We start from the raw sequence: 12,232 nt of genomic DNA, 5'->3' as shown, positions 1-12,232 counted from the left end.
AAGTACATGAAAGCCAGAGACAAAGCATTCTCTGCCAAGGGGACTTGGCTAAGAATCAGACCTCCAGACCTGAATCCCGAATCTGATTGTCTTTAGGAATACAAAACTGATACAAATCACGTTGGTATTAATGAGTCATTTGTCTGAGCCCTGAGAAGCCTGCTGGAAGATTTAGGTGTGCAGCACCTTTGAAACTCTAAATATGGTTTAGATGTCTAACTTCAGTTTCCTATATTTGAAAATCTTACCCAGAACGGTTGGGGACCTCATTTTCAAGTAGCTGCAACTTCCATAGAGGACTGGCTGGTGCCCAACACCTCTGAAAATCAGGCCTGTGGGCATTTTGCTTGGGTCATGCAAGGAATGTGTAGTATGAGCTATAATACAGAATTATTTGTAGTGCAATTTCCTCAAGAAGCTCCCATTTGTATTTAGCAGATGCTAAACATGTAGCCAAAAGATGTTCTGTGTTCCAAACATCTCTTTGTCTAAGCAGAAGATAGAGAAACAAAAGGTTAATAGTGAGTCATAGCAGGAGAGGGCTCATTTGCCCAAGATTTCTTGACTTAACCTTGTTAAGGTTAACCTGCTTTATTTTGTAAAGACACCCTTCCAAAAACCTTTTTAAGAGGTTAAAAATACATTGCATTAGGAAATGTCATTAAATCCTATCTACAAAACAACATGGTGACAAATCTAGACAAGTAATGAAAATACAATTGGCCAATACAAGCACCAGCTAGTAGCTGATATGACTAGAAACACACTTAGTGAAGTTTAGGTTTAAATTTGTTTGCAAATTGTTCAGCTTTCATCTGCTAAAAGGTCCTAGAATCACTTCAACCCAAAGAAGATGAAAATCTTAGGGACTAGTAATCGAATGAGCGTCAGGTGGTATGATACAAATCAGTATGTACCGTTAAAATGTTGGTAAGGGTCTGCTGTCTCTTGCTCCCTCATGATAACAGTAAAATTCCTGTAGAATATAAAATGGCATCTTCTGCATAAGTAGGAACTGGAGAGCTCAGAGGCCTGCTCTATAGGAATACAGCAAAAGCTTTGTTATCCGGCACCCATGGGGAATGTGGGGTGCTGGATAACCAAATATGCCAGTTACCTGAGAGGCCCAAACAGGCGTCTTTGCCTGTTCAAGCTGTCACTTCTCCTGCTGCATCCGGTGCACACCACTGCATTGCGGCCTCTCCCGCTGCATCAGTATGCTGGGGGACAGGGAGGGGGGTCCTGCGCAGGCTGCTATGCCCCAGGCCGTGGGGACTCGGCAGTGCAGGCTGCTTTGGCCTAGGCCGTGGGGGCTCGGCAAAACTGGAAGTGCCACAGTGGGTGCTTCTGGTTTCGCTTTTACCTTACAAACTGGCATGCCGGTTAATAAAGCATGCCAGTTTGTAAGGTGCCAGGTAACACAGCTTTTACTGTACTATTATAAACAATTGACATAGGCCCTGGTAGAATACCATGAGATACAAAATAGGAACCAGAGTCAAATGGTCAAATTTAATATTATAGGGCATTTTTACACGTGCAATTGCTGCAGTTGTATAAGTGACGAAATGTGTGTCACTGAGAAAATGGCAATGCTGCACGTTTGAGCTCAAACACTTTGGAAGTACTTTAGTTCAAAAGTGCACCATTTTCTGCGCACTGATCCACATTTTGCTGCTTATACAACTACAAGCGATGCAGCACGGCGCGCGTCAGCTCGCATGCAGAGCAGACTCGATTAATTGAGTCTGTTCGAAAGCAGGGGATCTCCAGCATGTCTCAGGATGAAAAAGGATGTGTACAAATGTCCATACTGAGTAAAAGGAGCTCTACTACCTAAGATATGTGAAGTAAGCTACCGAAGATGATTGTACAGAATTGTCCTGGCTTATGCACAATATTAATTTGGGTTCAATCAGGAAAATCAGCAAAAATAAGTTTGCTGAATCAAAGTTTGAAGAAGTTTGTGAAGGAATCAAAGTTCCTTCACAATTGTACAATATGGATGAGATTTCTCTCCCCTAGAGATCATGGGTCAAGCCCACAATTTCCATGGAAGCTGAGGAAACCAAAGGAAGTTTGGTTTCACTCACACTGTCTCATAGGTAACACTCATTTTTTCCCTGTCCCCACAGTGACAGGAAGGGCTGCACTTGCCTCTACAAGGACTCAAGAGGGTTCCTGCCATTGCCAGAGTAGAGATTTTGAGGAAAGATAATATGGCCAGGGGTTCATTATCCTTACAGCCTGATCTCAACTTTAGTAGGAACAGCAATGTGTGTCCCTTTCCTTTCCAATTTCAGCCTACCCACTCTCCACTTCCTCCCATCTTGTTCCTTCAATTAAGGAAGAACTCTCCTCCACACAGAGGAGATGAAAGGGCACAGTTGGTCCCAGGATCAGTTACTCTAGGCCCAAGCAAAAACCTAAACTCGTGCTTATGTGAGATAGCTACTGATGACTAGGAAAGGACTTGAGGACTGACTTGTTCTATGGTGATTGACTTTTTGCCATGATAATTAAGCATGAAACCTAAAAGATGATAAGTAATATTACCCCATGGAGAGTGAATGAGGAGTTTACATCTGTTTGGAGCAGGCTGCGAACAAGGGCACTGCAAAGAAGAATTAAATTTCCATCTCTGTGAACTAGTAGCTATGTGATATAATTCCCCCCTTGACATGCATGAATTGGTTGGGTTGGTGTTTCACAACTGCCCTCTCAAGTTGTCTGTAGGATTTGCATGACAGTGGAAAGTGCTGGTTTCTCAACCAGTAAAGTTGTGCAAGATCATGCAAAAGCCGATTTCATGTAGAAAAGTAAATCAAGTAGACAATGATTAGTTTGTATATGCTGTGCAAGCTCTGTAAAACCATGGGTGATACACTTCTAGAAAGTGTTTGCCAAGTAGTAAAATTAAACATAAGTCATGCAGAAATCAGGGAACATCTACACGTGCCCCTAAGGCTCCACTGTTACTGCACTATCATTTTGTGTATACAAACTAATCACTGTCTTCTTGATTTACTTGTCTACGTGAAATTGACTTTTGCATGATTTTACACAACTTTACTGGTTGAAAAACCAGCACTTTCCACTATTATGCAAATCCTACAGTTATGCAGAGTAAAATCCTACACTGTTATGCAAATCCTACATCATTTAGTACTTCCTTTTGAAAGTACTAAGTGATGGCACAGCCCGTACTGTGCCATGCCAGCAGTGCACAGTTATTTTTAGCCCCTATGTCGCCATAGCAGCATACTATAATATGGGAGTGTGTTGCTACGGAGATGTAACATCACATGTAGACACACCTTCAGCGTCTTAAATGTGTATCCTAACCCATGCAAACCTCCTTTAGAGAGATATTGTTCTGACATTTTAAATCTGAAAAATTCTGAACTCTGCATTGCAGCATTCAACAACATAACATGATTTCTGCTTTTAAAGAACCTCAGCAGTTTAGCCTGCCAGAATAAATAAAGCAAAGCAAGGATACAATCATAGCTGATTGCTTGTGAGACCAGTGTTCAACACAGCTACATGTTGATGAGTTTTCATGACTCTAAATTACTCCAAGCTATCATCTTAGGTTTTGCATAAACTGACAGTGTGGAGGTGGCAACCATCAAAGTTGGCTTATGTTCAGCCTTATCCTGTAAGATGCTGTGAACCTCCAAAAAGGTACTGAGCTCTCTCCACTCCCATTCTTTGACTGCTTAAGTCTTACAGGTTTGGGTCCTCTCATAGAATAGTAGGGTTGGAAAGGGACCTCAGGGGGTCATCTAGCCTATCCTATATTCAGGGCAGAATCCTCCTTTACTAAACCATCCCAATCTAAGTGTCTGTCTGATCTGCTTTTAAAAACGTCCAGGAATGGAGATTCCACAACCTCACTGGATAGTTCGTTCCAATGCTTAACCACCCTCTTAGTGAGAAAGTTCTTTCTAATATTATACAACAGTTCACTGAAAATTTACATATATAATTTACACGTATACATACACAGACACACACACACATACAGATATATAAATATGTAATAAAAATGTTAGCCTTGTGACAACAAACTGAAATACTGAGTTCTTTGGGGAAAAAATGTATGCTTATATTGCACTTATTATCTGATATATAGATATCTATATATAGATAGCTATATATAGATATATTATCTGATATATATATATCAGATATTAATCAGATAAAATTGTGATTATCTGATATCTATATATAGATATCAGATATTCTTATCTGATATATAGATATATCGATATATTGATATATCTATCAGATAAGAACCTATATATATATATATATATATGTATATATATTTATATATATAATTTTTTTTTTAAACCTTCAGGTGATGGACCTGTTTTCTGTTTTACTATTTCCAGCTTCACAAGAGCACTACCTTCAAGAGAATGGGAAAAATAAATGCAATTTCAGTGCATGCCACAGACATTTTACATAGCCAAGCAGGTCAGTACACTTCAGAGGATTTACTGTGAAACTGTTTTGCAGTCCAGTGTATGATTGATATCCATAGATCATTCTCAACAGAGTGAGCATGTACTTCATGGGCAATTATACTCAAGTTTTTAAAACCAAGGAAAAATTGTATACTGAGACTGTTTTTCAGCCTGTTTGCTACGTTTTTTGCATTCTGACCCATGTTGGTTTTACAGATCTTAGAATAATACATGTATATGAAGAACCTGGATACTTTGACAAAAAATGCCTAATTCAACTCCACCACCTACTTTCAAGCCACCAAATAATACAACTGAAACCCTGTTTACAATTCAATTCTTTTTTATTTCAGATCTTTCTGAGGGGGACTTATGTTATGTACCACATATATATATAAAATATATATATATATAATATATAGAAAGATTGTTTATTTGTAAATAGCAAAAAGAAAAAAAAAATCCTATGGAGAAGAATGTTGAATTTTCACACTTAAAACAAAAAACCATCATCAGCATAAAGCCATGTTTAACGCTTGTATAATGTGATGCAATAAACTTTAAAATAAATTATGCATATGAAATCTTTGTTGTTGGGCCTTAATAAGTTATTTTATTTTTCCCTACTTTGGGGTGGGAGGTAAATAGGACATAAAAGAAGCAAAAAAATAACCAAGACCTGTCAACCCTTTCTTTTCCTAACTCCATTGTGTTATCTTTAGGTTCCTGTTGTGTTTCCAATAGAAAGGATTGGTCTCACAGAAAGCTGAGTGATATCTGGAAAGTGTGTGTTCTCTTGATTTGCATGAATTTAATAGATCAGGGGTCAGCAACCCCTGGCACGCATGCCGAGCATGGTACGCAAGGCTATTTTGCTTATAACACTAGCGCCAGCCCAGGCTCTAAGCAGCTGCTGCCAGTCACGGAGCCCGGGCTGCTCCCAGCGGGTGGCTGGGAGACTGCAAGCCCTGCTGCAAGCAGATGGGGCTCCGTGGGCCGGCTGCAGCCGGGAGGCTGCAAACAGCTGCTCCGGGCTCCAGCATGTCGGCGCTCCAGCACCTTCCAAGGTAGACATTGTGGTTTTTTCAGCACTCGGGCCAAAAAACTTTGCCTACCCCTGTAATACATGCTGATTAAAGTCTTTTAAGAAGGAAGTCATGACCTCCTGGTTAAAGGCCTGCTATCTTTACCCAGGCAAAACTGCCCGACTGTGGTAGACCTAGCAGAGGACAGGACATTATCCTGGAGAAAAACTGACCACAATTATTTTATGATCAATCCATTAATACAAGTACAAGAAATGCAAGCAAAAGAAATGGCTATTCCACTGACCAGAAGTAACCCATAGGAGCCTACTAGAAATAAACCAGGTACCCCATGGGCCCATGCACAGTCCCAAATGTGTACCTCTTCAAGGCCAAGGCATATGCTCCAGATCAATGGACTGGAAACCATCCCAAAGAAGCAGTTAAGGTTTCTACAAGCTCATATTTCTTCTACTCTGATGGATTTCTCTACCTGCTGTGACTTAAATAAGATTTTTCTATTATCCCTTACAATATCACTTCTAGCATCCCAACTACCCCTGAAAAAATATAGCCTATTCTTAGTTTGACTTTCTTGCAAGTAGTCTCCTGAAGTAATTACATAAGAACAGGAATAAACAAGTCCCAGGTTTACACCATAAATCAGGTATCCTAATACAGAAATGTCCAGCATTAATTCATGCACTGGCAGTATCTCAGTGAAAAGGGCAGATGAATCAGGGCTGCAAGCACTGCAAGGGCATTATTATTGTTGTACAGCATTTTTGGTATATGTCCTTTATGTGTAAAGTCTTCAGATCCATGTCCTCAGCCTTTTTGCAACTGTTTTGCATCATCTGCTTCTGATCTAGTGGCCTAAACATTGGGTCCATGGAGATTATTTGACTGAAACCCTAGCTTTGTGTCATGTTTAGACTTAAATGCATTAAGCCACAAGATTATCGGCTTCAGGTGGGGATCATCAACCCATTGCCCATGGGCCAGATCCAGCTCAGGGACACGGAGCTTCTGCTGCGTTCAGCAGTGTGGAGCTCTAAGAGCAGTTGCTTCCCATGCTGTGGCAGGGAAAAGCAGCAGTGGTGGGTGCCTTCCCCATGTTACTGCTGGGAAAAGCAGTGATATAGGCTTGATTCTGGCTTAGGATGCTTAAATAAAGTATTTAAAGCCACAAAATTGAAAGAAAAAACTGTGACACTGTACCCCTTTAATATATATATATATATATATAGTGTGTGTATACGTATAATACACACACACACAATAGTTTGATTTAAATATGACTCCATGAGGAAAGAATAATGTCAAAGGAGACCCGCAACAGTTTAATCAAGTATCAAATAAAATACAAACATTTATCTCAGTGTAGAATAATACAATGAAGTGCACATTGGTAATATTTTGGGCTAAACATAGACAACTGTTTTAATACGGTGCTGATTGGTCCAGGATATGACTTGTATCAAAACAGATGTGGCACAGTCATTTACACAGGAGGCTTTAAATGGCAATAAACTTGAATTAGGCACAATTTTTCGGAGGCAAAGCAAGCAAGCTTCAGTTCAAGTGCCCCCACCACCATTTTCCAGCACAGGGACGCTGAAACAGGAGGCACAGTGGTGCTTTAATTAGAGTGGCTCTCGGAGCTGCTCTAATTAAAGTGCTGCCCCACATCACTCCCAGAGTATGTGTAAAAGTGCCCAACATTTCTAAACAAGCAGTAGCAATATTGTTACTTGAGATAGAATACAGGAGACTCGGTTTCTACTCCAAGCCTACCACTGATTTGTTAGACGACTGGAGAAATCACTTCATCATGCCTCAGTCCTCTTTGGAAAATAGAGACTTTCCTTCCTTCCTTCCTTCCTTCCTTCCTTCCTTCCTTCCTTCCTTCCTTCACATGTTTGAATAAAAAGTGCCATGTTAAGAGTTAATTTTTAAAATGTACTATATGTGAGCTGCTTTTAAAATGTGATGTTCTATTTCTTTATCAGTGGAGAGGCAAGGATTTCTTTGGGTGATATATTTTATTGGACAAAATGTATTGCTAAGATAGAATTAGGCAATTTTTCAAATGTAAGACACTCTTCTTCATGTCTGAAGAGAAAAGCCAGCACAGCAATAGTTAAAAAACAAAACAAAACAAACAAACAAACAAAAACAAGTGGAGGCACACTAATAAGAATAATTAACCCTCATGGAGCATCATATGATTAAGCTCTTTTCTGTCACTGCACACATGTAAAATAGGTTGATCGCAAACACTACAAATGGCCAGATTTGGCTTATGTAAATTGGCACAGTTCCATTGACTTCAACGGAATGAGGGTCACTTACGCCAGGTGACCCATGTTCTTCCAGTTTTTGTTCCAGCCTGTCTTCACTATGATTTTTAGTAAGTATCTTAAAATTACAGTCAGAATTTTAACCTCAGTTTGACTGGGTGGTGCCTTCATAGATCACACAAAAAGGATGTTCTATAATGGCTTTTATTTCCCCAAATTATCCTAATACAACATAAATGTAATATCCTAGAATATAATACAAAATACATTTTTAAATATGCATTATACAAAATACGTAGGTGTAAACTGCCAAGTGGCTCAAAAACAGTGGAGGACAGATTCTGTTCCCTGCTCTAAGTGAGTACCAAAGCAAGTTGCTACAGGGGCAGGAGAAAATTCCCTTTCCTCCACAGAGCAGCATAAGGCCACCGTACAAACTCCCCTTTCCCTTTATGCTGTAAGTGGCCTTATACTGCTCCCCTTGAAAACCCCAGTATATATATGGAATGAATAGGAGGTAAATTGAAGGCCCACAGTGCACAGTGCTACAGGGTTTCTGAGCTGTACTTCAGCTTATAGGTGGACTTGGGACAGGGTTCAGTAAATTATAGCAGCCAGATTCCCCTTACTCTCACACAGAATTGAGCACTGAGGTTTTTCCACCTGTAAAATTCTAGACATGTTCTATTCTGGCTTGGACTTAATTGAGTGATTGTACTTACAGCTCATATTTAGTAGCATTTTATACTCTGTTTGCAAAAGTGTAAATGGTTGCTACCCAAGGTGCTAGGCAGCATTGAGTAGCCCAGTGACTTTCAACCTTTTTTCATTTATGGAAAATTTTGAATGGAAGTGCGAACCCCTTTGAATTGTAAGTGTGGGTGTTCACATATTTTTGATTGATGATAGTCATCTTTCACGGACCCCTTGGATAGTCTGCAGATCCCCAGGGGTCTGCAGACCACAGTTGAAAAGCACTGAATTAACCCATGAATTATGCTAGCGGGTCTGCACATAGCAAAAAAACCCTACTATTTTGTAACTTTCTACCTATGGAATCATACACATTGTGGGTATAAAGGGGTAGAGAGTTCCCTTCACACCCTACGAGCTATGCAAAAAATCTGATCTAATAATCAAAAATCCTGAGTTGATTAGTTCTGTTGTTGCTTTGGGGCATGCGGGGTGATGAGGAAGGACCTTTTCTCTAAACATTTCTAACAAACTCTCTAAGGTCTAGCCCAGCTCTTCAGCCTTGGCATTGAAGAGATGGGGTTAAGCAACTTCCCCACATATTTGCGGTTGAATGCTTTGCCTACACAGTGCTCAGATACTGCAGCAATGGCTATCTTCATAAAAAAATGGCCAGTAGGTACTCAAGGTCAGCACTTCTACAAGGAAAGATATTTTTAATGTTAAATTCTGCTTCCTTCATGAATGCCCTCCTTTAAAATATTACTCTGAAAATTAACTGAGATTTTAAGCAAATATTTTTACAGGAGACCACACAAAAATGATTTCATACAGAAAATCTCTGAATTCCTGCATTAAAGGCCACTTACATAAGAGACACCTGATTCCTTTTTTTGAAATTCTTCTTATTCTTAACGTTATTCCAATGTGGTGAAGACATGGAGCATGGTAAGGATTCTTGCATATAACCAGAGCTATAGTAGGTAAATTAATTCTTTCCAGAAATGCCACCAACGTCTTCAAAACAGTAACTAAAATGTTTGTAGGTAAGAGCTCCATGGCACCAGGTCATATATGAATGCCATTGACTTTCTCTTTATTGTCTGTGAAATTCATTTCAATATGGTTGAAAGCAAGATTGTCGATTCCTTCATCTGCCAGATTGTGAAGTTTCCAGTTCAAAACTTCCACTTTCTCCTTCTGAAAAAGAGTTTATATTGTGATATTCTTAGGTACAAAGTATCTTTCTCTTACTCTCTCTTACACATGCACACATACCCGCATATGCATTGCATGCACGTGTGCACACACACACATATTATCCCTGTTGACTCCTGCTAAACGTTTCCCCTAAACTATCTTCCATAATCTTAGGTTTGGCCTCTTTTTGCCTAATGCCTAATTCAAGAGGATGCATCACTTCTCTAAGCATTTTCCTGATCTTCTCACAGCTGAGAAACTTTATCTTTCTCTTCTTAATGTAAATGTGGCACAGACCACAGATATGGTACTTACTACAATGAGGCTACAAAACATGTTAGTGAACATTAATTATTTTCAAAGGAAATGCATAAGAGTGAGACCCAGGAAAAGGGTAAATGGAACAAGGAGAAAGTTGGAGGAAGTATGGTGTTTCTGACATTGTAGGGGAGACGATTAAAGAAAAAGAAGTTTTAAAATATGTATTGAGTGGTTTTTACTGAGTGAGACATAGAATCACAGAAAATCATAGAAACTTAGGGTTGGAAGGGACCTCAGACGGTCATCTAGTCCAACCCCTTGCTAAAAACAGGACCATCCCCAGCTAGATGATCCCAGCCAAGGCTTTCTCTAGCCGGGTCCTAAAAACCTCCAAGAATGGAAAGTCCACAACCTCTCTGGGTAACCTGTTCTGTGTTTTACTACCCTCCTAGTGAGAAAGTTTTTCCTAATATCTAACTTAAACTTCCCTTGCTGCAACTTGAAACCATTGGTCCTTGTTCTTTCATCTGCTACCACTGAGAAAAGTACAGGATCACCTAACTGTGTCAAGACCCTAAGTCCCAATGAGTTTTAATGGAACTTACTCATGTTTCAAAACCCAACATGTGTGGACTAAGGGTGTGTCTACACAGCACTGAGTAGTCAGGCATAGCGATCCAAAAAACTTCTTCACACACCCAGGCTAATTACCTCTTTTGAGAAGCAGAGCTTCATAGCCTGGGTGCAACACTGCACTAGCACAGATCCACAGGTTCCTGTATCAGGGCTAAAACAAATTGAGGTGGCTCACATATCTCTGCATGTGCTGCCCTGCATCATGTAGATTCCAGTACGTGAGATGGCACAGTCACAACTGCCTTAGAATACCTCGGTGTGGCATTGCCTTGTAGCAGGCAGACATAATCCAAGGTCCTACTGCACAATGCTGACAGCATAATGGGGCCTCAAGGTGAATATGAATTTAGTTTTTAGGTATAAATGAGCTATAGTCCTTTAATTTTTTTAAGCTTTAGTTTAAACATTTTCATTTTTTATTACAACCCCCCCCCCCCTTACATTACATTTTTCAAATAAAAGTCAAAGCTAAACAGGAAGTAGGGTTACTAGTCAAATTCAGGGACAGCACACATTTTTTAGTATTGATTTATGATAGGGTGGGTGGACAGTTCGACTTTACAGTGCAGAAAATAGAGTTTGCAAAGAGCAAAGGCAGCATATTTTACTTTGCCTCATTTAAGGGGATTTTGTGGAGCAAGAACATTTATTTTAAAAATAAATGCCAAGCAACTATGTCCTTTATTTACCTGCTTCTGCTTTGTTTCTGGGTTATGTCAAGAGAAAAAGAGAACCTTTTGTTCTCTTTTCTGAGGGCCAAATACATTCAAAGCCCATTTCTCTCAGTAGGAATCTTTTCTATGCTTTATATCAGGCCAACTATAAACTGGTGTGAATAAGGAATATCTGTACTGAAGTCAAGAGAATTGTAGTGGCGTGGAAAAAGAATCAGACCTGGAGCTGGGCATTTATCTAGCAGGTAGAAAATGTAAATGTAAGTGGACTGCAGAAAAACCGTAAGTTGATGCTCACAGTAATCTTTGGAATGTTTCTTCATATATGAAGAGGATGAGTGGGTTTCAATCTGAGCATTGTTATTGTCATTCAAAATGTATCCGACATTGTTTCTGTATGCAAATAACAGCAACTGTATTGCTGTATAGCAGTTTGTCATCCCAGTTTCATGACATGCTGTCTGCTAAGCCTCATGCCTAACTGCATTCCATCAGTGAAAATCAGGTTTCTGGCTTTCCTGCTTTAACATATTCCTCTTCATTAAATCTAACTTGAATTAAACTGAAGATCCTTGTTGCTCGGGCAGAATGGAAATCACCCCCACTTTTTTCTCAACAGTTAGATTGGTGCATTAATAGGCATCCTTTCCCCAACTCACCAGCCATGTTGAGCTATACAAGGCAAATACTTATATCTGGGCACAAACAGAAGTTATCCTGCCCATTTAATTTGTAGGCATGAGTTTCCACATTCACTCTGTCCACTGGCTGAGGAGCACATCCTAAGGTAGTTTGATCTGGGGGAGGTGTATTAAAGTCATGGACCTACAGTAGTTTACACCAGTGGTGCTCAATCTTTTTGGTCAGCAAACCAAATGAATAGTGCCCAGTCCATCCGCAGGCTCAGTTCAGTCAGTAGACCCCATCTGGTGACCAGCATGAGTGCAGCAGGCCCCATCCAGCCC

General features: G+C 39.9%; 2 protein-coding genes across 2 annotated transcripts in view; one reads left to right on the top strand and one right to left on the bottom strand.

Moving 5' to 3' along the window:
- Window positions 1–6,722, top strand: part of ANO4 (anoctamin 4) — a 414,571-nt gene extending 407,849 nt beyond the window's left edge. The window contains exon 29 of the mRNA XM_019480982.2: window positions 4,367–6,722. The gene's annotated coding sequence lies outside the window, so the exon portion shown is untranslated. The remainder of the gene's footprint in view (window positions 1–4,366) is intronic.
- Window positions 6,723–6,817: 95 nt separating this feature from the next.
- The window catches only part of SLC5A8 (solute carrier family 5 member 8), a 42,712-nt gene continuing 37,297 nt past the window's right edge, over window positions 6,818–12,232 (bottom strand). Inside the window, exon 15 of the mRNA XM_006261167.4 lies at window positions 6,818–9,696. Within this exon, the coding sequence (XP_006261229.1) occupies window positions 9,565–9,696 (132 nt within the window). The 3' untranslated portion in view covers window positions 6,818–9,564. The remainder of the gene's footprint in view (window positions 9,697–12,232) is intronic.

Source organism: Alligator mississippiensis, chromosome 4, assembly GCF_030867095.1.
Source record: "Alligator mississippiensis isolate rAllMis1 chromosome 4, rAllMis1, whole genome shotgun sequence".
In the NCBI taxonomy this organism is placed as follows: Eukaryota; Metazoa; Chordata; order Crocodylia; family Alligatoridae; genus Alligator; species Alligator mississippiensis.
This window is presented reverse-complemented; position numbering and strand designations above follow the sequence as displayed.